Source organism: Microplitis demolitor, chromosome 1, assembly GCF_026212275.2.
Source record: "Microplitis demolitor isolate Queensland-Clemson2020A chromosome 1, iyMicDemo2.1a, whole genome shotgun sequence".
Classification (NCBI taxonomy): Eukaryota; Metazoa; Arthropoda; class Insecta; order Hymenoptera; family Braconidae; genus Microplitis; species Microplitis demolitor.
Window position 1 is genome coordinate 4,913,463 of NC_068545.1, and position 28,000 is coordinate 4,941,462.

General features: G+C 29.1%; 1 protein-coding gene across 1 annotated transcript; it reads right to left on the reverse strand.

Annotated features, from left to right (window-relative positions):
• Window positions 1–39: 39 nt before the first annotated feature.
• Window positions 40–28,000, reverse strand: LOC103577396 (dynein axonemal heavy chain 7). Its single transcript, XM_053737783.1, has 45 exons — window positions 27,611–28,000; window positions 26,124–26,273; window positions 25,726–25,914; window positions 24,317–24,693; window positions 24,013–24,234; window positions 22,655–22,952; window positions 22,241–22,588; window positions 21,896–22,161; window positions 20,961–21,114; window positions 20,665–20,891; window positions 20,263–20,464; window positions 19,945–20,179; window positions 19,743–19,858; window positions 19,202–19,480; window positions 18,868–19,125; window positions 18,511–18,795; window positions 16,882–17,130; window positions 16,294–16,809; window positions 16,077–16,223; window positions 14,783–15,001; window positions 14,157–14,608; window positions 13,172–13,369; window positions 12,962–13,109; window positions 12,681–12,893; window positions 12,428–12,600; window positions 11,369–11,678; window positions 11,057–11,302; window positions 10,723–10,952; window positions 9,633–9,852; window positions 9,369–9,557; window positions 8,910–9,284; window positions 8,641–8,813; window positions 8,327–8,572; window positions 7,808–8,095; window positions 7,545–7,736; window positions 7,227–7,453; window positions 6,789–7,162; window positions 3,761–3,941; window positions 3,300–3,488; window positions 2,631–3,228; window positions 2,276–2,486; window positions 910–1,144; window positions 674–825; window positions 317–598; window positions 40–246 (listed from the first exon to the last, which is right to left on the reverse strand). The coding sequence occupies exons 1-45, from the start codon at window positions 27,998–28,000 to the stop codon at window positions 40–42; spliced, it is 11,436 nt and encodes a 3,811-aa protein (XP_053593758.1).

Genomic DNA, 28,000 nt, shown 5'->3' on the forward strand with positions numbered 1-28,000 from the left:
AAAATATAAATTTGTCAGACTCAGTAATTAAAATTTAAATTATTCACTAAGTTGACAAAGCATAGCCACTCCTCTGATGATCCAATGATCTTCTGGGATTTTCGTAGGTAAATTTATTGCTATTACAAAATTAGTTGAATGTCCTGTTGTCGACAGAGTGCCTTTTCTTTCACTCGTCTTATAAAGAGGACATGAATAAGTCTCTTGTCTTACTAAATCTTCGCGTTTCTTTGGAAGCAACCAGATCTATATTTAATAAATTAATTTATTAATCACAAATCATTACTAATGACTTGGTGCTGATAAATCTACTTGCATGTGGAACTTGATCATAAAGAATTTTGGGTAAACTTTCATCTAAAGTCATATTATCTCTATTAAATCTTGCGCCATCTAAAAATAATCCATTTATATAGACTCCATCATCTGGAGCATTTGTAAAATTGGTTTCTTTGAGTACTATAAAATCATATGCCAAAAGATCAATAGGAATATGATATTTTCTAGCATAATTTTGTCTTGCTCCGGTTAAAAACGCTTGGGTAAAATAAAAACCAGCGATCCAGAATGTTATTGGTGCTCCTGATTCATACCATTCCTAAAAAGTGTAATTAATTAATTAATTAAACCAATTATTTATTCATTTAAATAATTAATTTATTTTCTACGACACTTGTAAAAATTTCAGTCGCTGTACAAAGTCATTAATGTAACTCCCCAAAGGTTTAAGTGAAGGATACGAGTGTCTCTTCCATAAAGACGATAATTTTCCTTTTAAAATAGCATCTGCTACTTCTTCTAACTCAACTGACATTACAATGAATCCTGTGAAAACAAATTTTAATATCAAATTCAAATATACGAGTGCTCTAGAGATTTTTTATTTTTTAGTAAAGACAAGAACAAAACCTTTTACTGCGCGTTTGACATTAATAAGACTGGTTCTTATACAATTGAGTAATTTATTGAATCTATCCATCTCTTGTACTAAAACAGTATTCATACTTTGGTTGTATGACGTCGGATATTTTTCAAGTGCTTTGTTTAAATCAAAGTCGGCTGGTAATTTGCTTAAAATATCCGTAGCTACTGATATTATTATTTCGTCAGACGTCGCTTCTTTTATTCCCGTCGACTTTCCCGTCTCCTATTGAAATACAAATATTATTTTACTGGGTTCTTTACCACGATAAATTTGAATTTTTAATTCTTTATAATTTAAAATATTTAATCTCCCTGATTTAATTATAACTATAACTTACTTTACGTTCCCATAAATCCTAATTGTTGCATAATTAATTAAAAAATAATTAAGTAAATGTTTTTTTAACAATAAACATGGTGGCCACTTGTCTGGAGAGCCAGGAAATGTCAGGGAATTATGAATATACTGGAAAAATCAGGGAAAAGTCAGGGAATTTCGTCATAAAACTGGAAAAATTTTTACTTTCTTTGCTTTTGACTGAAAAAACGATACATTTTTTTTTCTGTCGAAACTGTTCAAAAAGTGGCGCGGCGCGAATGCGATTGTAATATAATCTTGAAAAAAAATAAGTAGAAATTGATTCGATAGCGAAAAAATGAAGCAGTTAGAATTAAAAAGGATGTTAAAAAAAAAAAGTCTCAGTAGAAACCAATCGTCAGGATCTTCAAGCTATTAACATGCATATTGACAAGTTAAAAAACCAAAAACATTAAAAGTATACACAAGTATTGAACTAATAAGTTTCACTACATTTATTATTCGCGTACTTGATTAATATTTTATTAATATTCTATAAAACGTTCTTATTTATGAAATTTATTCTAGTGAAAATGAAAAATTTATTTATATTTTATTATAGAGTAAGTTATATAAAAACAGATTTAAAATAAAAAATAAAAAATTATTCATTTAATAAATAAAAAAAATATATGAACATTGACAAATAATAAAATAAAGTCTCATTTAACGACAATGATTGATTATTTATTGAACTGACTTGTAGCATGTTATTTTGAATTAAATAAATATTTCCAATGATTTAATATCATTACATACAGTCAGGGAACTTTTAAATTATTTTACTAGAATACCTGGAAAAGTCAGGGAATTTCAGTTTCAAAAATCTGTGGTCACCATGTTAAATAAAAAAAAAATTTTTAAGCCTTACCCATCGGTCCTGAATATTTTTAATAATTCAATTAATTAATTAAATCGATTGCATGTGTAAATAATTTTGTTTAAATTATTAATACTTTTTCATTTATTAGTAATTAGTAATTAAATAATTACCTCAGTTAATAATAATGATGAAAATAACAAATCAGTTTCTTGTTGGTCTTTAATAATATCTGCGTTGTCATTCATACCAAATACACTCGGAGAAGTTATTAATGGTAATTGTTTGGTGTACTCTAAAAATATATTATATTCTTTGGCATCAGGACAATAATAAATATCACTGGTATTATCAAAATAATATTTATCTTCTGTTATTATTTCTCTGTAAAAAAATTTAATGCATAAAATTACAATCATCGATATTAATTATAAAAAAGGCGCCTAGTTTAAAACAAAAAATTGAATGATATTGTTGTCTGGTTTTAAAACTAGACGCCGAGATTAATATATTATTATAAATATATACTGGCAATAATATTTAGATAAAATAGTTTTCAATGTTCTGCGATCCCAAATGTCAGTAACTCGACCACCGTAATTACATTCTCCAGTTAAATATTTCAAAGCTTCGAATTGTACGTCATCGTATTGATTCAAAAAAATATGTAACTGTTGGACACTGATACGCAAATCTGTTTCATTGAATTCATAAGCAGTATTCCATCCGACGGATCCGAATTTCCGTCGCTCTTGAACGATTGCGTGGAAGAAACAGAGGCTGTACAATAATTTTTTGAATACCGCGGATTGTTTGCATGACTCAAAAAATTCAGGATCGCTTATAGGATCGCTCAAGTAAGATCGTATAATATTGGCACGTAATCCTTTTGGCGGCTCGTTAGTTATTTTAACACTGTTCTGGAGCACCGAGACGGGAAAATAATTAACCGGATAGCTCGTTAACCACAGGCGGAAATCGGGATGTATCGAATCCGGGGATAATCCCTCGCATATTTTTTCTAGTGTTCCCATCCAACTTTTTGCCAAGTGACAATTTTGTAAGACAATCCAGTGTCCGTATCTGACTCCATCATTTATTAATTGCTCTGCAATTAATCCTTGGCCTAAAAATAAATTAGAAGATAACAGAATAATAATTAATAATAATATTTTTTTATATATATTTATTTGAAACCTTGGCCCAAAGAAAGTGAAAACATTCTGTTGGTTCCAAAACCTTGGGTATCAGAAAATTTAAGTAGAATTTGAGCTGGATCTGTTCCAGGTGTTAAAATAAATATCAGTGGTATCGTGCAATTTGAATCGTGGAACGAAGATTGTAAATCAAATGGTGGAGGATCTACAAATTCTTGTCCCAATTCAGCTTTAAAAATATATTTTTTTAAATTACTCATTTATTTTAGTTTGTAAAATTAAGATTTTCAGTATTAGGTATGAGACCCAGTACCCGATCAGGGAACTAGTACCCGATTACTCATATATTTGTATATATATATATATATATTTATTAAATTTTACTAAATATAGATACACAAATACATGGAGTGATCGAGTACTACTTGACTACTTCCTTGATCGGGTACTAGTTCTATTACCTTATCCACAATATTTTTTTTAAACTGTTAAGATACTTACATTGTACAAAATTTTGCACGCATGATATTATTTTGTCTGGCCGCAAGCATCTTAATATCAAGAGTCTTTGAAACTTTGTAAGCTTATCAAAAGGCGGAGGTATCGCTTCCACATGTGGTTCTTTCGAGTCAAATATATTTTTCCAAAATTTATTATCATTTTCAAACGACTCTTTGATACCCTGAAAAATATAAATTCATAAAAATATTTTTTCCATATGGAAAAATATATATGACATCTGCACCGATCAGTTGGCTAATATGAATCATATGCATCACTTATATAATTTTTCGTATGAGTTGAGTGTTTTTCTTTTAATATAGAAAATTTAATATAAAATCTCATACAGAATTAGAAATTTCGAAAATATATCGAAACTTTTTCGATTATATTTTAGATCATATTTATTTTCAATTATTTTCCTTTCAGCTAAATGATTATTTGTGAATATAAATACATGTGTATATTAAAATATGATGTATCAAAGTATTTTATAATAGATTATGAATTTAAACTAGGTGACTATTTTCAAAATCGCGCTCAGCCAGCCATTTTTGACTTTAGGCGCATTCACATATGCGCAACAAACAGCTGTAGCGTAGCGCAGCGCTGCAAGTCGTGCAAATGTAGCGTAGTAGTAACACGATTTTTACGCGAAATACTTATGTGTTTTTTTATATATTTTTAAATATTTTAAATATTTCTATCATATTCTGCTGCCATTTTATTTTGATTTAAAATTTAAAAATTTTATCCTATTTCTAATAACTTATTTGTCAAACATTTAAATTTACCGCGCAAGTAATAAGAATAATTAATAAATTGTTGATGAAAATAAAAAATTTTAAGTATACTTTTAAGTCTAATTATTATAATTATTGACACAAATAAAATTTAATAAAATTATTAAATTTCAATTTTGTAATTTAGCGCCAAGTTGGCGCTATTGCGTGTCGCTATATTCAACGTTCAAATTTTTGCTAAAGTGGGGGGGGGATAATCGTATGATTGCAAAATCGATTGTTCTGTATCAACTGGAGGTCCAATAGCGGCAGTCAGTATAATCGACAACTTCAGTCGTAGCCCAGATCCTTCTTACGTTTGAATTGAAACAGTATTGCAGTTAATTCGCGGAATTATCCATAAAATTTATTGCTCATAGTAATTGTTTAATTAAAATGTGCAGTGGTTTGTAAAATTTAAATTGTACAAAGTGTCTGTGGTGTCGTGAAGTGTTGAGTGTTCAGTGCTAGTGTAAAGTTTTGCGAATTGCTGATGATGGTGACTTCCAAGTTCCTGAGCAAAATCATCTGGCATCGTCTGGTGAGAAATAGCAGTTAAGTGACGTTTTTTAGCTGCAATACACTTGGAGCAATTTAATGCAAATCTCCAAGTGTATTAGGATACCCTTCTGCATATTATTTCCCCACCAAGGTTTGTTCAAACACTTGCGTGTTTTTTTAAAATTTTTTTTATCATATTTCACCGCCATTTTATTTTAACGTACGATTTTTAGTTTTCTCCAATTTCTTATAATTTATTTTTCAAACATTTAAATTTACCGCGCAAAAGTAATAGGAATAATTAATAAGGGCGCATTCTGAAATGCGCTACGCATTTTGGAATAAACTTTTTAACGTTTGTTAGATTAAATTTAGGTTACGTTCAATTTTTTAATAATTGTTACATCTTATTAAAGGCATTGTTTAAATTTATGAAATTCTATATTATGAAGGAATAAGATGATATATTTTATAAATGATTTTTCAAATCAATAATCTTATGATAGTTTAATTGATATTGTCTTAGAGCGACTATAGGGCCATGTTTTGATCGAGTATTGGTACATTACGACTTTTAGTGATGATAATAAAGTTAGCAGACATTTGAAATTTAAAAAAATTTTTTTTAACAGATAAAAAATAAAAAAAAAAATATTTATAATAAAATGCACATGTCGAAAATTTCATAAACTATATGTGTGATTTTTCAAAATAATTTTTTAATATTTATTTTTTTGTAAAAAAAAAAATCAAAAAATTTTTAAATGTCTGCTAACTTTATTGTCATCTTTTAGTGAGCAACTACGAGACACTTCAGAACTTTAAGTCAGTTTAAAATTTTAAATTCATGACAGAAAGAGTCAAAAATTTAAACTTTCGGTGCGATCAGTTGCTCCTTTCCTCTCTAGATATGTAATATACTATTTTTTAAATAATTTATCGTCTTGAAAAAAACTCAAAAATTACTAGACCTCAACTGACTCTAGTGTCATAAAAAAAAACGTATATTCAGAGCAGAAATTCGGTAGAATTTTTTTCTTCTTTTTTTCATAGGTACAACAATTTTTTTTTGTACAGTGATCTAATTAAAACTTTAAAAAAACCGATTGAGTACTTTTCAAATTTACCAAAAAAAATTTCATTTGCCAAAATAATAATTTTTTTATCATAAACCGTAGTAAGAAAATTTCATAATTGCTTACTCTTTAAAAAATGAGTTAGTAATTATTTACTACTTTGCAATTTGCTTTTATAAATTTAATTTTCAATGTAATATAATTTCTAAAAAATTGATCTAACTAGGTCACTTTATTCTAATTAATTGAAAATTCCGCGTCAATTAAAATTAACTACAAAGTATCGATTCAATAAAGTAGAGGTATTTTTAAAAATAGTTATGTCTATTTTTAATTTTCATTAATTATATTTATTTACTAGAAAGATAAAAAACTAATAAAAATGTAAATGATTGCGATGAGGAGTAACCAAATCGATAAAAGGTCAAAGATTGTTCCTATGCGATTGTGTCAACTGCAATAGATTATTAAGCAAACACGCCACGGAAAGGTTTCATTGGCCTCTTTAAAAAAAATTTTATAACTTTTATCTTCTGCGCAAATGACTAATTGACATAGTAATTGATAAATTATTAGAGTAGAATATAAAGCTGTTGAGTTCGGTTATTAAATTATTAAAAAAAAAAGCTGGCATATCTCTAAAAGTATTTTAAAAATTTTAAAAATTACTTTGAACCCTGGTACGTCATCTAAACGGCACAATTCATCCCACAGTTTGGCCGGCAGCCAAGAACACGGGTTTGGAAAAGGATTGTCAAGACCTACTCCTCCAGTTAGTAAAAATATCCATTGAGCTGGTGGTATACTCGATTTTAATTTATCCATCAGTTGAATTGACAGCAGCATTGAAAACAGCAGCTTATCTTTTTCAAACAGTGATCTGCATATATTTATGTACAAAGAATGGGTCAAATTTTTGGTCAATTCTTTTAAATGCAGCTCGAGACTCTCAGATTGTCCGGTAGTATCGATTGACATTTTAAATAAATTTACAAACCACGCCAACGAGTACTGGTACATTGGATCGATGTTTGCCAGAACAGCTGTTACAAAATATAATTATTAAAATTATATTTTAAATTAGTTTTAAAAGTTTTTTTTTTTTACCGATTGTAAAAAATAATATTGCTGAATATTCAGCAATCGAAGCATACTGAAGTCTTGTTGAATTAATTGATTTTTCAGTTATTTCTGCAGCTGTTTGTTTCGCTTGAATATCATTGCTAAGAACTTTTGATGAAGTTAAAACTGTAACAGCGTCTTCGTCATCTAAAATATTACCCTCAGAGATAGATAATATTTCTAATATTTTATCTTCTGTTTCTTTTAATAATCTATCGCAAAAAAATACGTTAATGTTTATAAGTAATAAAAAATTTGAATTATAAATATTCCCGCTAAAATATATTTGAAAATTTAAATTACTTCTTATTAGCAGCCCCTTGAATGATTAATGAATTTCTTTCTGATTCTAAATCCGGGCGTTCTTTAGCCACAACAATTCCAAGTAATTGGTCTTCAAGACCATTTGAAGTTATAACAAAGTTAATTAAAGTAACTTTGACCGCTATCTCTGGTAAATAATGTGGATTACTTAACTTTGTTGTAATAAAAAGTCTGAAAATATTTTAAGCAAAATTATTCGATAGTCAAAGATATATTTTACTTATTCAAGATTAAAATTATACCTAAAATTCGTATTATACTCAACAACAGAGTCTCCTAATTTAATGCACAAAGCACCGCCTTGTTTAAAAGTTTGTTTAAGCAGCACAGGCTCTAACATTGCGTCCAATTCCTCTCCCACATTTTCTAACAATACTGGCTGGCCAAACTGAATCGCATTTTCTAAAACGCGCGCGTAATCCGGATGAGTGAGTCGAATTATACTCATGTTATTAGACTTTTCCATATTTTTAATCCACTTGTTTGCTTGGTTCTGCGGGTCTATCATCAGTGGCCATCTTCTTGCATTTCTGGAAATTTATTCAAATAATAAAATATCAATACAAAATAAATTCAGTCGGACTTCGCTGTAAGACTATCGTCGTTTTTCGTTTTATCTATTCGGTTCAACTCTGCTCTATTATAGTTGTTGAGTTGTTGGTGGGGGAAGCGTTCCGAACGAGTTTTAACAAATTGAGGGAAAGAGTTTAATAACGCGTAGTCTTCTAACAAGGTCCAGTAATTAAAGTAAATTTAATTACTTAATAATTATTCCGTTTTCAATAGAAAATGAATCATTTGGTAGCTCAGCAATACTCCAAGATCTTATTTGTACCGGATCTCCTAGTACATCTTTCAAAGAAAAATCATCTGTGCAAACAACATTTAAACTTTTGCATTTTTCAACCCATGATTTTATTTGTTTAGTACGATAATATGTTGTAAATACTCCTAAATAAGCAATTACGCCAGATGCAATAATAATATCACCAGTCAAACTATCATACCTTCAATTAAAATAAATATATTAATAATATTAACTGATTATGTGTAATTAAAAAAATTTTTTTTTTACTTTTCTCCTAATTCTTTAGTACATTGAGACCATCTAGTTGATTCGCCACCTAATCCACCAATTAATTCTTCAGCGCGTTTTAATTTTTGTTCACAATTTGTTACTTTGTCAATCATTTTCTGATATTCTGATTTTCTGGATGCTAAGTCAGCTTCCAAAGCTCCTAATTTAGCCTTTAAATTCATTATTATTATTATTATTATTAATTTATGTAGAGTGAAAATAAAGATTATAACTCATGTTAACAAGTTATTAAATTATTAGTTCACCTGAACTTCACGTAATTGAGCTCGCTTAGCAGACAATTTATCCATCGCGTCATTGTAAACTTGTTGTGCCTCGGCTAAAGCTTTCTTCTTAGGAGCAACAACTTTAGCAACTTTATCGTACTCAGACATTGCGAAAACCCATTTACATAAACCCTCACATGCGGTAGATGAAACTTTAACTTTATCTGGATCAAAGTTTGGATTTGCGAGATACTCACGACGTATTTTATCGATTACCTGGTCAGGTATATTGTCTTTATCGAAGTGTACCAATGAATCTAGAAACTTAACGTCAGCTAAAATTTTCAAAGAAGCTTTCCAATAGTCGTCGTAAGATTTTCCCTCTGCTGTTTGTGCTTTGTCGGGTTTTATTTCCTTAGATATGATAAATCGTGAAATGATTAAATAAAATTTATATCTATTTCTATATATATACATACATATATAAAATAAAATTACCTTTAAAATGCAAATACTTTCCATAACAAGTTTAACATTAGCCGGCGGATTTTTCATCGATCTTACGACAGCAATATCAGTAGTCGTCAATGTATTTAATGCCGTTTGCGCTTCATTTAATATCGGCATTGCTGCTGATAAATTATCATCGCATTCAGTTTTTATTTCTTCAGCTGCAGCAGCTACTTTCTGTATTCGAATTATTCATTTATTCACTTAATTATTTGATAAGTAATTCAAAATAACTTATTAGTAAATATTTACTAAAGCAGCTTCCTCATCAACTTTAACAATCTTCTCAACTTCAGCAACTTCGGAGCTCTCTTTCTCAACATTAGCAACAGTTTTCTGTACATCTTGCGCAGCTGTCACTAACATTGGCTGCAATTCTTTCAAAGTTTCTTGCATTTCACTAACTTGTGTCCGCGTTGAATCTAAACGACCAATTCCACCCTCGTAACGATTTTTTGCCAGAGTAATTTCTCTAAAATATTATGATAAATTACAAAATTAAATTTACATTTTTATATAAATTGCATATATTTGTTAGGGTGGTCGTTAAAAATTAAATTTTTTCAAGCGCCCCATAAAAAGCTTCTTTTTAGTGAAAAAATACCTGGGGAATTTAGTTTTTTCGTTTTAAGTAAAAAGAACACTTCGTGCCGAAGGACGATCAAAGTTCATTTTTCGATACAAACGCGGTTTTTTTTAAATATCTCATGAAATATGCAGATTAAAGGAAAAAATCATAGAAAGAATTTTGTAGGAAATTAAATTCTTGACAAAAAAGGTCATGTTCATTTTTTTTATAGAATATGTATTTATGAAGATATTTAAAAAAAACTTTTTTTAGATCTTATGAATTGAGCGTTTTAAGGATTACAAATTTTGAAAATAACATTTTTCTAAGTATACAGAAACTGTAACAAGCAATAATAATTGATATGTTACGAGCTACGAAGTTGTCTATATTTATGAAAAACGTTATTTTTAATATTCGTTATCCTTAAAATGCCTAATTGATAAGATCTAGAAAAGTTTTTTTAAAATATCTTCATAAAGACACATTCTATAAAAAAAATGAACATGACTTTTTTTGTGAAGAATTTAATTTCCTACAAAATTGTTTCTATGATCTTTTCCTTTAATCTTCATATTTCATGAGATATTTTTAAAAAACCGCGATTGTATCGAAAAATGAGCTTTGATCGCCCTTCGGCACGTGTTCTTTTTACTTAAAACGAAAAAACTAAATTCCCCATGCATTTTTTCACTAAAAAGAAGCTTTTTATGGGGCACCTGAGAAAATTTAATTTTTAACGACCATTGATATTTATTTATAATTTTTATTAACTTTCGTTTATTATTCAACAGTTCTTTAAATGTATTGATCATCTCTAAATATGACGTTGGAGTGACATAATTGTATCTTTTTAATCTCGTATAAAGTTCATCCGTTAATAGTTGAGTTGATATGTGAAAAAATTGACACATTTCAATTCCTGTGCTGCGCTCATGATCTGTCAATTGAATTTCACTTAAAAATCGCGTTGCTACTGCCAATAATGCATCTTCTGGCCAAGGCTTTTTTAAAATAAATATTTATTTAGATGACGTTTAATTGAAAAATATAAAATAACATATGTTTGTAATTGAATATTTTATTGAAAGGATTTTAAACGAAATACCTGAAGCCAATCGATAGTACAGCAATTTACGAGAGCTGGAAAAGTTCGTATTCTATTACGAAATCCATTACCAATTGGTGACATTGCAACAACAATATGCAGTTGATCTCGTGCTATTTGTACAAATAAATTGAATAAAGCTACGAGACTACCGTCTGTTTGCATTGCACGTTCACGTTGACGATCGATCATTCGCATTTTTTCACATATCTCTGCTTTTTCTTCATTATTAAACAAATTTGGAACCTGTTTCATTTAAAATAACAAATAAAATATCGAAATAAAATAGAAAATAAAATTATAGTTATTCACCTCGCCAGAATTTAACATGTTACTGATGTCTTCAAGAAAACTTTCATTTTTTATTTGACTATCGGCAAACAAAAATGTCGAACTCAATTCTCCGGCAGTTGCTTTCTTAAGAATTTTTTTAAGATCTTCATGCCATTCATGGGTTCCATAATTTTTGGTTAACTCTACTTGGGAAAGCTCGTATCCACATATGTGAGATGACAATCGGGTCAAGGATTGTCTTCCTGAGCCACCTACTCCAACAATCAGAGCATGACTTCGTGGCTGCTTTATTATTCGTGCCATTTTTGATATATGCTCTATTGCAAATCTATTGAATAAAGTAATTTATTATTTAAATAGAACTTTTTTTACGTAAAATCAGTAATTTCCTTATCAATATTTTGAAAACTTTGAGTTCGAAAATAAAAATGTAGATCAGATTCAGGTGACTTTTATATATATTCATTTCAATAAGAAGAAAGAGTAAAATTTTTCGTAATCTTTTCACGAGATAAACTCGACTTTTTTTTTACAGACATGAAATTCATTGAGTTTTCCCATTGGTTTAGAATTAACTGGCTTACTTAATCACGATTTAAGACAAAAAAACCGAAAAAGTCGAGGTCTTATTGAGACATCGTCAGCAAATTGACAGCTTCAGAAGAAAATAAGGTGAAGTGAGACTGAATAAAGTTTTATTTTTTACTCGGGTACTATTATCTTTGTCAACCTTTTTCCGTAAATTTTTTTTCACACGGAAAAGTGTTTGGAAATCATTACTTTCTGACAGAGCTTTTTTTAGCTAACGAATTAAATTACTCGGATGTTCATGTTCAATTATAAAAAAAATTCAAGGGTATAGTGTTGAATTTTATATTGAAATTTTTGAAACTATAGATTTTAGAGCATTGCAATTAGAACGTTGAAATAATAGGATTAAAGGTTTTTTTTAATAAATTTTTCGTATGGAAATTAAATGATAACCCAAAAAAATAATTTAGACTTACAGAGTTTTGAATTCCTAATTCTACTAAATTCCACTAAAAATAATTAGTCGTAATTTCAAATTATTAATACCTAAAGAGTACTAAATTCATAGGTTTTTTCGTCATTGAATTATATTCAATTAAATAACCCTCAACAATTGACTTCAATAATTCTAAATCCTGAATTTCTCTGTACAATCTTACGTCTGCTTTAGGATCAATAAAATCACAATAGAGAAGTTTTCTCAATTCTTTTTCACCAATCTAAAAAAAAAAGTTTAAAAAATCAGTGACTCATGTCAGTATTAATAATTAGTTAGTAATTTCAAAGGCATAATTATTACTGGGTCGTTTGAGTCTCCAGCTAAATCTTCAAATAGAGCATCAAAGCTTGCTTCCATGTGCCTCTCAACTGTAGAACGTAGCTGGTGAATTAACCAAGTGGTATCTTGTTCATCAATCAATCGATCGCCAAACACTCGTAGGATTTCATGAACCCAAAGTCTCTTCATACATGCCAAAGTTGGCATCGACTCTGGTACTGATAATAGAACACCCTGCAAATAGCATTTCAAAATAAAATTTAAGTTGTCGAATAATAAATATATGTATAAATAAAAATTACTTGTATAACTCGTGAAAAATCTCGTAAATTGAAGAGGTAGTGTGACTTTGAAGGTGTCGGCAATAAATTTTTCAAGCTTTCTTGATAAACATCAAGCGTTGCCAAAACAATTTGATTTATACATGGATCAAATTCTTTACTGAAACCTCTGGAAATAATTTCAATAAAAATTATAGTTTAATTTATTCTTCTACAATAAAATAAAAGTACCTCGTATCTAAATGCCAGAGAATAATTTTACTAAATATCATAATCATAACTTGATTTTCAAATTCGGATATTGATAAAGTGAAAAAATGTCTTTTGAATCTCGGTGTTACGTCTCTTCCCCCATTTTCAGGAGTACCCATTGCGCAGATTAGTTGTACTTCAATTAGTTTGACTGGAGTATTTTCTTTTTTATCATACCTTAAATAATAAATCGAAAATTTAAAGACTTCATTAATTAGATTAATTGTAGAGATGTTCAAATAAATTGAACATGAATTATTTTTATCATCAGTTTTTGAATTCTTAGAAAATTATTGTAAAAAAAAATGTTTAGAATTAATTGTGAGTTAAGACTTAATAATAAAAATTAATATCAAATAATTAGAAAATATACGAGTATCTTCATAAGTTATGAATTATCAAAAACGACTAAATAATTTGAATTTTTTGTATCATTTGAAAATTTTAATTATTCCAAAGTAGCACAGAGCCAACTTTAAGATGTTATAAAGATGTCTTTTACAAGGATATAAATACAGATGGTCTTAATAAGAGTCATAGAAAATTTATGATCTTTTTTCCATTTTAAAAAAGTAATTTCGGTTAAAAAATAATTTAGATGACTTATCTAACTTTTAACCATATATTTTTTCGCGCATATAAATTTCAGATCGCTTTGCCTGCACTTTGCTGTCTTATTAATAAGTCAAAAAGCAGCCTCATAACTTCTATCTTATAGATATATTAGTCAGGTTTAATCAGATCTAATTATATATAAGCCTATGCATGATAATATAAATATCCATATATAATTATCCATAACTATATATGATTAGGCAAAATCATTTTTTTCCGGGATGTCATAAAGCTAAGTGTGCTACTCGGGTTGGATTCACAAATTTCAAATCGAATACTGATATTCAATTATATTCGAGCATGATTTGCACGACCCTAATTAGTAATTATTAAAAAAAAAAAACAATACCATTGGGAATGATCTAAAAGTTGACGTAACAATTCAATAGGAGGTTGGGCGCCATATACTTCTTTTAACGGCATTGAAACGTCATCGACAAATACGACCCAACGTTTACCAATCGGTGGTCCGTAGACACCTTTTCGACGCTTATCTAATTTACTCATTATTATTTCTTGAACTTGACTTGCTGATGTTTGCGCAGAAAAATTTATTAAAAGAGGCTTAAAAATTGTCGTGTCATTTCTCTTCAATAGGAAGTCGGTTATGTAAACAGATTTTCCAGTTCCGGTGGGTCCAATTAACAGCACAGGCTTAGAATGTTGGACTAGTAATTGAAACAAAGTTGTGTATCTTATTGTCTCGACTGTTGGAACAATTATTTGATTTACTGGAATGTCTCTTGGAATGGGCGGCGCATTTAACAATTCGTCGGACCAAAGTTTCCACTTGCCCTTACCCTAAGTAAAATTTTATTACTTTCATTAAGTTTAATTTATTCGATAGAGAAGTTATAAATGGATGGAAACTTTAAAGAGAAACTTTGTAATTACTACAAGATTGGGCGCTATATGATATTTTAAAAGTTTTAATGGTTTATTGAAATTATTTCACGAGTTATGTTTGATAAGTACCTCTTTTATAAATCTGTAGTCGAAGACAAGGCCGTCTTTTGGCATTATGAAGATATATGGTTTTGCAGGCGGGGATATTCTCTCGAGATTAAAAAGTTCCTCAAGATTAAGAGGAAATTCTTTTTCTAGTAGGCCGCGGAAAAGAAGGCTGAATTGTTCACGAGCTTTGGATTCGAGTGTACCACCCATCGCCCAAATGCATGAGAAAAAAAATGAACCCTTAAATAAAATATAACAATTAATCAATTAATTTTTCATTAATAAAATAGGACATTGTTAAAATTTAATATCTTGGTAACAATTAGTCGGTAATTAAATTTGAAAAAATTTAAAAAGAGTAATTTTTAAAAAGTATATAACTTTTTTTTTAAAATTTTTATTTCACAGTCATAATTTTAATTAAGTATAATTTTTAAAAAAATTATTGAAATTAGACATGAATTTTTGTTCTTTCGGAAGTGGAACTTCAAAAAATTTTATTTGATATTAATTACAAGTTTGTGAAGTTAAATCTGCTGTGAATTTCAATTTGAGTTATTTTAGTTAAATTATTCTTATGAAATTTCATTTCTCTTAAATATAAAAATTAGTTTTTTATGTTTAAGTTGTCATCTAAAGTATCTCGATATCTACTAGGGTCAAAAATAAAACTTGATTAAGATTCGCTTCATCTTATTTTCTTACTCTCTAAACATGAATAAGTGAAAGAAGTGAATATTTACTAATTCTGAGTGCCAACCGAACCACTTTTTGGAATTAGTGGTTTAATTTGCACTTGGAATTTGTGAATTTTCACTGATTCATTTCTAGAGAGTATGAAATCATCGATTTGCCAACGGTTTTTCCATAAGATCTTGACTTTTTCGGCTTAAATTTAATTTTCGTTAACTTTTAGAACTTTTTTCATCTTAGTTTGAACTTATTCATATTCAAAAAAGTTATTTATTCGCCTTACTTTAGACTTGATCAACCAAATCAAAAACAAGTAGTAATTTCTAGTGTAAAATTTGTTTTTCAATTTTCATCTTAGTTTTGACTTATTCGCCTTATAATTCAAGTCGACTAAGTCTAAATCAGTAAATTTCAACTTTTTCATCTTAAGCCGTGACTAAGTAAGCCAGTTAAATCTAAACCAAGGCTCAAACTCAATGTATTTCATCTCTGAAAGAAAATTCAAGTTTATCTTGTAAAAAACGGCTCGAAATTTCGACTCGTTAAACCAAGTCTACATCAAGTTTGATTTTTGACCCGGGTAATTCAAAGATAAAATGTTCTAAAACATAAATATTTTTACCTCTACTTGTGCTCGAAGATCTAAATCACTAAGCTTAGCACTGGGTGTACCACTTTCCTTTTCATCAATCTCAACACGATAATCATCAACAAAACAGTCCATTAAATAAGTAATTGATCTCAAAATATTTGACTCCGTACACATTATCTACACAATTAAAAATATCCATTTAATTTGGTTTTTTCTTTAAATTTAAATGGAATACAATTAACATTACTTTGAATCCTCCATGGCGAATTAGGTGAAACAGTGGCTTGCAAAATCTCATGAACAATGACTCATACAAAAATTGTTTCAAATAGTCTCCAAGCTTTTCCGGTAGCGTTCCAATCCAGGATTTTAGTAGAGGCTCCCAGCCAAGAGCAAATGGCTCCATATAAATCATGCCACAGCGTGAAACAGTCGCCGGAGAAGCAGCTTCGAGATCCATCGGCTCAAATATTAAATTTGTCGTTTGTGCTAATTGGATTATTTCACCACTCATAAGACACAATTTTTTATTGTCGTCCAACACGGTGTTCATATTTTCGATCCATACTGCGTCAACAGGTCCATCAAACACAAGCCACTTACGATTTTCATTTGGCGACGTTGCGAATATTCGATAATTAATTGCCAGAATTCCGTCACTCCATTCATGAGATACTGGGTCAAATTGACCATACAGTTCACCCATCGTTATTGATTTTGGGTTTATTATTGAAACTTCAACTTTATGTTCGTTTAATAAATTCTACATAAATATTAACCCATTATTAAATCATTATAAACTAAAGAAACATAAATTATAGTTGAAAAAAGATACTTTTTGTTCACAAAATTCAAGCGCTAATGCCAATACTTTATAAGCTGTAGTTTTTCCACTGAATGGTAACCCAACAATCATAAAACCGTGTCTAACAATCATCATTTCATATATTTGATGAATTTTTTCTAAAAACAATGTAACGCATTGTACATTAAGTTGATTGCATGCTTCTAAAATGCATTCATCAAGTTCAGTGTAATCTGATTTCGGTAGAGTAATATTTGGAAAAAGATCTGACGCAATTGCCTGTAATTTTTTGAGAATGTATAATACCAAATATAATTTAATAATATCCTAAGAAAAAAAGATTTAGATCGAAGGAGATTTAGATTCATGTAGATCAGAATCATGTAGGACAGAAAGAAAAAAATTATCAAATTACAAGCATTCAAAATTTTTATTTTGAAAAAGATTTAAAGTCATATCCCGAGTTGGAAAATGTCATCTGTTTTAAACCAAATAAAAATTTTAAGTTATTTCAATTCAAATTTACTTTTTATTTTGTATTTAAATAACATATAAACTTTAATCGAGTTTTGCTCGTGCTATTCCTTATTTAGGCTATTTTCAGACTCGTTTTTAATCATTTTTAGTATGACTGGTTGCTTATAGATCAAAATCATACTTTTTTCTCAAAATATTTTGTCGACTTTTGTTCTTATCCAGACCAAAATTAGACTTTTTCTACACGGAGAGAAATTTATGGTAACAATTACAATATATCATAGGAATGGTTCCCATAACGCATGGTAACCGGTTTTTTTGAAATGTCGATTATAGGAACGGTACCCATATATATTATAGTAATCATTACTATAATATCATGATAACTTATCATAGTATAATGGGAACGATTACCATAATATTATGGGAATACTTACCATAATAGATAGGGTTTATTCTCATATGCACTTAGGAAGCGTTACAATATGGTTATAGGATTGGTTCCTATTTGTTTATGGGAACTATTCCTATGAGTATGGTAATCATTACCATAATTTTTTCATAAGTGATATGAAAACTGTTAACATAATCATGGGAATCATTCCCATACTTACGGGAACTTTTTCTAGAAAGTATGAGTCTATATCCCATAATTCCAAGTAATCATTACCATAACGGTAGGAGATATTTCATAAACGTATTAGGAACAGTTACCATAAATTTCTCTCCGTGTATCTATTAGTTGTTTTTTAGTCTGGTTTTAATTGTCTTGAGATCAAAAACAGCTTAAAATTTTTATAAAAATTTAAAGACACATCAACCAGTTCAAATACAGACCATTTAGCCTGAATACAGTCTAATCAGACTAAAATCATATAAAAAAAGAAATTCTTAAAGATCTTAGACCTAAAAAAATCCAACCAAATTTTGTGAGATAAAAAATATTTTTTCTGGGTTGAGGGATTTTGTAGATCACTTTAAATCCCGGTTGTCATAGATCATTAGAGATTTTTGCAGGTCTACATAGATCTCTCTAGATCTTCTTATATTAATCTATTTCTTCCATATTAGATCTACATAGATCTAAAAACTGATATCCGTAGATCTTATTTGTTAGATTTTTCGGATTCTTATAGATCTAAACTGTTTTTACCAGGATAATTTAATTTTTAATGTACGAACGTTAAATAAAGGTAGATCATGATTTAAAAATTTCGGAAGATTAACATCTTTGATACTACGTAACATCAAAATATCTTCATCTTCATCCGGATATTTTAGTTTAAGATTTCCGGCAGCTATTAGCACAGATTTAACGGCTCTCATTCCATAATCATAGTGACTCTGACTAGATAATTGTTCTGAGCATAATTGATAAGCCATAACTATTTTTATTGACAGCTGACGTGCTTTATAAAAACCATATGAGTATAAAGTATTTTCTGCTATTAAACCATAATCTGGTACCTGAAATAAGATTTTTTTTTATTAATTATTCAATATGTTTAAATTATTTATATAATTAATAATGACAATTACCATCATGGCAACTGAACGAAAAAGAGCTTTTAAATTATCGGGTAATTCTGATCGTCCGGCATATCCAGGATTCATTGTTATAAAAATAGCACAAGTTGGATCTAATTTTAATTCAGTATCCTCGAATACAAGTATTGATTTACTAGAATTAATTGCTCGTTGAATTGTTAAAATTTGTTGTGCTACTACTGACAGTACTTCTAAATCAATCCGATTAAACTCGTCGAAACATGACCATGCGCCTGATGAAGCTAAACCCTTCAATAATAAATCCACATATATTGTCTTTCAATTGTTTGTTAATCTTGTCAACAAATAAATAACAGAAGTTTACTTTAAAAAATTTTCCAAGAGCGATGTAATCTAGACCATCAGAACAATTAAAAACAACGCACTGTTTAGCAATAGCTTTTGCTAGATCTTTAGTTGTTTCTGTTTTTCCAGTACCCGCGGGACCTTCTGGTGCACCACCGAGATGAAGTGCCAGTGCTCCAAATAACGTTCGATAACACCTGTCAGTCAACGGAGTAATAACTAATCGAGATGTATTTCCTAAATATTCATACCCGTAATTCAATGATGAATTTATCATCATAGTAATTAAGTTTTCTTCCTGCATCAAAGTAATTAAATTAGTTCATTTAATTACACTGTAAATAGAGCGATGTTAAAAATGGACTCAATTTAACCACGTGGTGTTAAAATGAAATAATACTGGTGTAGGCGGTGTAATTTGGCGGTGTTAAATCGGTGTAAAAAAATTAATGTATAGTTATTTTAACACCGCTTTCGTTGTTGAAATTTTAACACCTACACCGCCGATTTACTCCGTTTTTTTTTTACAGTGTATTTTAAAATTATTTTAAATAAATTACCATCCAGTAGTAACGTAATTGACATAGCCATTTAAAATCTGTGTCTTTCGTGACTTCTTTTTCCCACAACTCGACTAAAACATCTCTTGCGTGTACGTCCAACGTAATTAGAGCTTCTAAAAATAAAGTTAACGAGTTTAAATATTTTTTTTAGTTTTTTCATTCGAACAAATAAATTGACAAGTGGTTTTAATAAATTTACCGAGTGTTGTACGGTTTTGTTTAGATAATTTACCACGTACTAGCTCAACAATATGATTTAATTCCGTATTACAAGTGTCAACATAAGCATTCAGTGCATCTAGACCCTGGAGAAAGGCTGAAGTGACATTTGCAGTCCAGTAAAGTTGGCCTATACACAGAACTGTTTGTCCAGGCCAGTCGAGGACCCACTGAGTTCTCTCCTTTGTCAAATATGCTTCTTTAGCATTGACAACCTATTAAATTTATTATTTAATTTACTCAAAAGTAATTCAATATTTTTATTCATTAAATTTTCTTCAATAATTAATTTGTTTACTTGAGCTCTGACACTCTTCTTCATATCGATTTCAAGCTCAACAAGCCATTTTTCTACTTGCCCACGTGCACTTGCGGTATCTATTTTATCTTCCAGGACAATAGTTTCCCCTTCAGATGATTCCATTGTCGTTATTTCCATTGATTCAGTGAAAGCTAACTTTGCGATTCCCTCAAAACATTTTTTCAAATGTGGTTGGACTCTATAAATAATTTGTCAATTACTTTTTTATAACTTCCTCTTCAGTTTTTTTTTTTTTACTTTTTCAACAAAAAAACAAAAATATTAAAATAATAAAAATTCATCGAATGTGAATATAAATTAGCGAATTATACTTTTTGATTCAAACATAAAATTTATTATTCAGCAAATTCAGTCTCAATAAAATGGTAATTTTCTCACCGTGTTGGGTCTTTAGTTTCAGATAAAATTTCCAACAATTCATCATTTGACAGGAAGAAAAAACGTGGGAAAAATAAACGTTTTTTTTCTAAATAATCATTCAGACCTTTTTGAATTAAATCCAAAAGTCCAGTGCATTTTTTCAAACGATCTAACATTTTATCTATTTCAACAACTGACATTACTTTGGGATCGTTCATTACTGAACTCATAATATCTCTCCAGATCTATTAAATCATACACAATTAATACGTTTTTTATATTATTTTATTATTAAAGTAATTAAATTTACTGACTTTATCAACGGCACTAAAACGACGTCCTTCTTCAGGCATTTGTTGTTGAATATCTGGTGATGAAAATATTGGCTCTAAATACATCCAGGTTGCTTGAACTTTTAACCAATAATCCATAATATCTTGCAATAAATATAGTTTAGCTTCCCATTCTCTTAAAAAATTTAAAGTATATTTATTTAATTATTTTAAGCACAATAACAAATGATCCGCGTGAAAAAAAATTCTCTAAAAAAGTGTTCATTTTCCTGAATTTTAAAACTGAATGATAAACTTTCTATTAACTATTTTCAAACTTTTAAAAATACAAAAAAAGAAACACTTGTTAGTTAAACTTCTTTTTTAGTAAATGTTTTTTGATTCTTATGTCAAAATTTTTTACTAAAAACGCGCTATTTAAAAATTTTTGCTCACATACGCTACTGGAAAAAATTAAGGGATAAAAAAAAATTCCAAATTTTTGGGCGATTTTCAACAGACCGTAATTTTGAGAAAAATTGTCTTACAAGAAATTTAAAAAAAGAGATGTAGCTCCAATTGTCTAGTTTTTGGATTAGAACTTCAAAATTTTATAGCGTCAGCGGTTTTTGAGTAATCTTAGAAAAATGTATATTCAAATTTTCAGCAAAAAAATTTTTTTTTTACAATCATGGCCGGTTTTAATTCAGGCGGAGGTTTTTTAAGTTTTCAATAAAATAATTCAGATAACATTTTTGAAAAAAAAATTTTTTTTTACCACAATTTGAAAACTGACCTCAATCTACGAGTTGATCAACTTGCCTCATTATTTTCTAAAAATCGTAACTGAGCATTTTTAAATAAAAAAAAAAAAAAAAAATGTTTTTGCTTTAAAAATAGTCTCATTTTACTCCTGGTTTTTTCTAATGAACACTTTTTAAAAAATTTTCTTCACCTGGGTTCATTAGTGAACTCACAATGTTTCTTTTTCAAATGGTTTAATATAAAGTGAATTTTTCATAGTTTGAGCTTTGGTTAAATGATCATCTAATTGCAATTGTATTTCATCAATACTAGCGATAACATATGTACCAGTATCTCTGTATGGGTTAACAGTAAATTCAACACTAGTCCAATCTGCATGCATTTTTAAGAGTGCTTTTTCTAAATTACTTTCTTTAGTCGCCGCTTCTGATATTCCTTCGAATTTCGGTACGTAGTCATCTAGACCAAAGTCTATGATCTTCAATTATAATTAAGTATTTTAATAATAAAAAACGAAGACTGTAAATAAAAATGATGAATAAATTTTGAATAATTACCCGCGCTAATGTCATGCTTTCATCAACTTTTATTGGGAACCCAACGATCTCTGAAACTTGGGTCCAGTGACGACTTTTCATTCCTGGATTTCCTAAATTTGAAATTAGTGGCATGTGCTCACGAAATTCTTCTATTTTTATTTTGACAACCTCGGCAAGTTTACGGACTGTAAGTTCTTGAAATGACTTTTCTAATTTCATCACACTGCGGTAAGCAGCACCGGAATCATTTTCAATTGTTTCTGGATCATGACTTCCAATCATTGAACCCATCCACATTTCGTGTTGTGAAATAAAGTCACAAGCAATGTCATAAAATTTTTTATAAGGGGACAATTTATCAGCAATCTGTCAAATAGAATTATTTTATTTATTTGTTTAATACTTTGTCTGAAAATAAACACTTTTAGAAACCTTCTTTCGTAACGGATATTGTGACATCTGCCACCCGAACATCTGTTCCTCTTCATTAAACTCGTCTATGGTATTCATAGCTGCTACAAGACGATTTTCTAAGTTTGTTGCTTTTTTACGATACCGAAATATCTCATCAATACTTCCCCAGTACTGCATTTCGTCACAATATTTCTCCCATATTTTTAAATCCTGTTTAAATTTTTCAATTCTTCCTAATAAAGCTTCTTGATATTCACCAGTTTTAGCTTCAACTATTTTTCTATGTTCCTCAAATATTCCTGGCATTTTGTGATACCTTCAAATATTTTAAGTCAAATTAATTTTCCAGGGAATTTTTTCAAAATTCAGATCGACTCAGATTCATGTAGATCTTCTTAGATTCTAATTTCTTTATTTATTATCAGTCACAACATTTTCTTTGAAATCGAAATTGTAAATTTTCCCGCGAAACAATAAATTGACGAAAATTTGATTAGATCAACATATATCTAATTTTTTTTTAGTTCAGATCTACATTAACATCAACAGATCTATTTAATTTGAACCAAATTCATCTGAGGTACTGGCGGATAATAAAGCCTAGCTAAGGGAAATTTTGAATAGAATAAAAAATATTGCATTTATTTATCGAAATGTATCATTAATCATTATTTCAATACACTAGCCATAAAATGTAATGAAGTAATGGTAATTTTTACCATAAACAAACAAAAAATTATACTTTTTCAAAAAACATACGAATAGGCCTTATTTTACTACGGTAGGGTAATAAGGCCTACGGGTTAAACAAACTGGAATAGTTTAACTATACTTAATAAAATTGGTTTTAGAGATGAGTCATCATTTAAATTTTGCAACAATACTTTTTAAGAGTCAGAAGACTAGATTGCTTTGCTTAACAGCACTTAAAACTATCAGTATTCTTTTTAAGAGTCAGAAGACTAGATTGTTTTTTATAATTTCTTCTGCGTTACGACAGCATATGACGGATGATGAAATATATAAGCCAGGGAACGTGGTATCGGGACTCTATAAATTTGTCGTAACATCTCTATGTAAGACCCTTCTTCTAGAGTAGCCTTTAGCGGAGGCGGTTATTTTAGATATCATTTCTGTCTCTTAGGCCTTATTACCCGCGGGTACCTTAGATCTCCTTAGAAATGAATTTTTTTTTACTAAGTCCCAAAATTTTTTTTTTTAATGAAAATTCTTGAATGTTCAGTTTGATAATTTTCTTAATTTACTTTTTATTTACTTATAGATCTTCATAGATCGTAATAATTAAAAAATAAAATTTAAGTATGTCTAAAATACTTTTCCCGGGTAAGCAAAAAAATATTATTCATAAAAGTTACCATTGAAATGCAAAGTTATTTGTTTTTAATTCAACAGAAGTAAGAAGAGTATAATCAGATAAAAATTGTACGTATTTTATAACTTCTCTTAGACGATTTTCCAAGTCAATAATCATTTCCGTTTCAGCTCTTACAACGAAAGCTTTCAAATCCATTAGTTCCCTTGTTGTCGCCGGTGTACCTAGAGCTTTTTCCGCAATGCTCTCATAATCTTCACCGATTCTACAAATTAAAACCCCGGTTTCAATTATCACTCATTGCACTATCATTCAAAACCAAAGCTAACGGAAAAAAAGCCACCTACGTTCGTGATTTTAATTGATAATCATCAATCATTCTATCAATCAAACTACTCTTTAACATATTTGCTGACTTGGCCATGTAATCCATCAAATCATCACGATGAACATCAAAAAGACCAACAAAAAATGTTCGATCGAATTCAATGGGAATATTTTTTCCAAGTTGGTCATATTTTTCAATCAATTCTGCGTATTCAGAAAAACTTTTTGGTACTTCGGCATTCAAAAAACTTGTAACGAATTCTTCGTCAGTATTATTTATCAGACTGATATATTTATCAAATTGTTGAACTTGAAGCTCAGGACCGATTCGATGTTCTTGTATTAATTCTACGATTTGATTTTCATAGCGTTCAAGAACTTCAGCGTGTATTATTGGCTTTAAATAAAATTATGTATTTAAATTATTTAATAATGACAAAAATAACCAAAATTCCTATTTAAAAAATCAATTGTTATGAACAAAACCAAAAATGTACTTGTTATGAAAAACTCTCCAATTTATAACAGCGAACAGTCGACTACCCGTCATAAGCCTAGTCTTGAGACGCACAAGGCTTATAAAAGGCAGACTAATGATGGGTACACGGAGAAAAAATTATAGTAACTGTTCCTAGTACGTTTATGAAATATCATCCCATACCGTTATGGTAATAATTACTTGGGATTATGGGATATAGACCCATACTTTCTGGGAAAAGTTTCCATAAGTATGGGAACAATTCCTATCTATATGGTAACAGTTCCCATATCGCATGTGAAAGAATCATGGTAGTGATTACCATACTCATAGGAATAGTTCCCATAAGCAAATAGGAACCAATCCTATAACCACATTGTAACGGTTTCTAAGCGTATATGATAATGGTTATCATAATATTATGGTAATCATTCCCATAATATTATGGTAACGATTACCATAATATTATAGTGACCATTACCATAGGTACATAATAACGATTACCATAATTCCATAGAAACTATTCCGATGCCATATGGGACTTATACCCATAATTATAGGAATGATTACCATAATATATATGGGTGCCGTTCCTATAATCAAAATTTCAAAAAAACCGGTTACCATGCAGTATGGGAACCATTCCCATAATATATTGTAACAGTTACCATAATTTTCTCTCCGTGTAGTCAGTACTTCAATCAGATTTTTTTGCAACTTTCCAAAATTCAAAAAAATAAAAAGTACTCTATTTATTTATAACTTATTGCTGCTGTGTAACTAAATTTTCATTTTTTAGTAGACCTTTATTCAAATTTCGACAGACAAATTTTTCAACATATCGATTTTTTCCCAAAAATGTCAAAATTCGTTCATAAAAAAATCAAAATCAGTATAATTTTAATTACGCAGATTATTACTATGAAAATTATGCAAGATATTCGACTATACTTTCAATGAATTCTCTGATGAAATATAACTACTGTAAAGTTTTCTTTCAATACATGGATATCCACAAACAGCTTTGTACAACGAGGTCAATAGTAGCAGTAATGTATCCGTAAAAGCCTTGAAAGATGGATCAAATCCGATTGTTTTACTTCTTACAACCAAATTTATTTTGAAGCTGCATGGTATAAACTATTAATTAAGAATTAAAATACTGTCACTAAATTATAATATCAATATTTAAATATTTTTAATTATGTTCCAATATACGGTTAATTAAATGCATAATTTTCACTTACGCCTAATTGGTTACGTGATCCTCTTGTCTGGTTAAAAAATTTCATTTTAATTTAAAAATTAATAAATATTCATTCTCAAATAATTCATTTGCAAATACTTACAGCGAGTTTACAAAGAAAATTGAGATAATCTTCCATTGATGATAAACAAAGACAACGTAATTGACTTTTCATAATATAAGCGAGACAACTGAAAAATTTAGTTATGTTTGGTTCATCGTAATCGACAGGTAAAATTCCTTTTTTCGCGCCCTTTGATATTTTAAAATAAAGTAAAATAAAATTTAAATTTGTATCAAACTATTGAACAATTAAATGCTTACTGCTGTAAAAATACTAATGAGCTTCGGTAACCACACTTTACATAAAACGCTTATTGTTTTTTCTACCATGCTTGTAAACGTTGATTCAAATGTCGATAGATCGAATGGTTTGCACTGCGATTCTAGTTCTTTTTTATCAATCAATCTCAAAGTACTTGAGTAAAAAGTATATTGATTAATAAAATGATTTCAGTTTATTATTTAAAATAAAAAATTTATTTACCTAAATTCGTGGTGCCATAGCTCTAATGCTTTTTTTATACATGGATGATATAAAATGATTGTTTTGTTTAATTTCAAATGGATTTTTTTATATTTACTACTAAATGCTGGTGAAAAATTTTTTACTTCATGTCTTTCTTTTGTAATTGCTTCCTATTAATATTTTAAAATATTATTTTACAAAATTACATCTCGGGATGTTACTCCCCCTCCCCCACCCCCTCCCCAAGTCCTTTTAACGAAAAAATAATACAAGTACATGAATTTAAATGATGATACTGAAATTAGCTGACGTAATAATTTTTGAATTTTTTAAAAAATGGTAAATTTAAAAAAAAAATAATTTTAAAAAAAATGCACCTGTAGTTTTTAAAATTTTCTACATGTGCATATTTTTAGTTTTTTTTTTTTTTTAATTAAATAGAATAAAGGATATGGATAACGGCGTAAACGTGCATTAAGTCTGGAATGAATTCAAAGTAAATTTGGAGCGAATGAGTGTTTAATTATTCAGCCTCCTTGAAATGAAATTAAGTCCGAAGGGGTGTTCATTTTAACATTCAAATTTCGGATCGGAACGGATGTGAATTTAAAAAAAAATTCATGTCACTCCAAAAACACTTCGTTGAAAAAAAAATCCCTATTAACTCCCAGAGCAGAGTGATTTTTATTGACCCCGGAACTCCGAGTGACGGAGTGTGATATGGGATTGAAAAAACATCTATATTTACTCAACTCACTCTCAATTAAAAAAATGTAGATCTTAACATGGAGTTAATTAATTCAATGGTTTAAAACTGATAAAATCATTAATTTTAAATTTCCATAAAATTAAAAAAAAAAATTTTAATTCTGAGAAAATTTTTTTTATTGCATTTTTTAATTCTGGGAATATAATTGAAAAATTAGTTTCGCTTCGTAAGCTCATGTTACTCTAATAGTCTAATTTAAATAAATCTAAATAAAAAAGTTAACCCGTTTTTAAAATTTTTTGCGAGTATTTACTTATAACTTGTTGTTATAAAAAATAAAAAAAATACGTACCTTGGATTCATAAACCCCATAGTCATCTTTCAACGGATCTTGAAGTACAAAATCAACAATAGATTTTTTTAACCCCATCGCATAGTCTTCTTTAATTTCATCAATAACTTTATTAAGAATACTCTTAAATTTTTTTTTCCGCTCACGTGGCACAAGATTTAAAATTTTTTCCAACAACTTCGGCTCTATTGGAGCCACGTGAACATCATCAATGCCATGCATTATATAATAATAATATTTCAATAAATCGTCTTTAACCCCAGCGCTCATTACTTTCTCCTCATTAATTTCAGATGCCGGATTGTCTTCCAATTCTTGTGCTATTATCATTTCGACTAAATTACGACGGAATTTTTCACGATTTTTTCGTAATGTCGTGTAACTATTCAT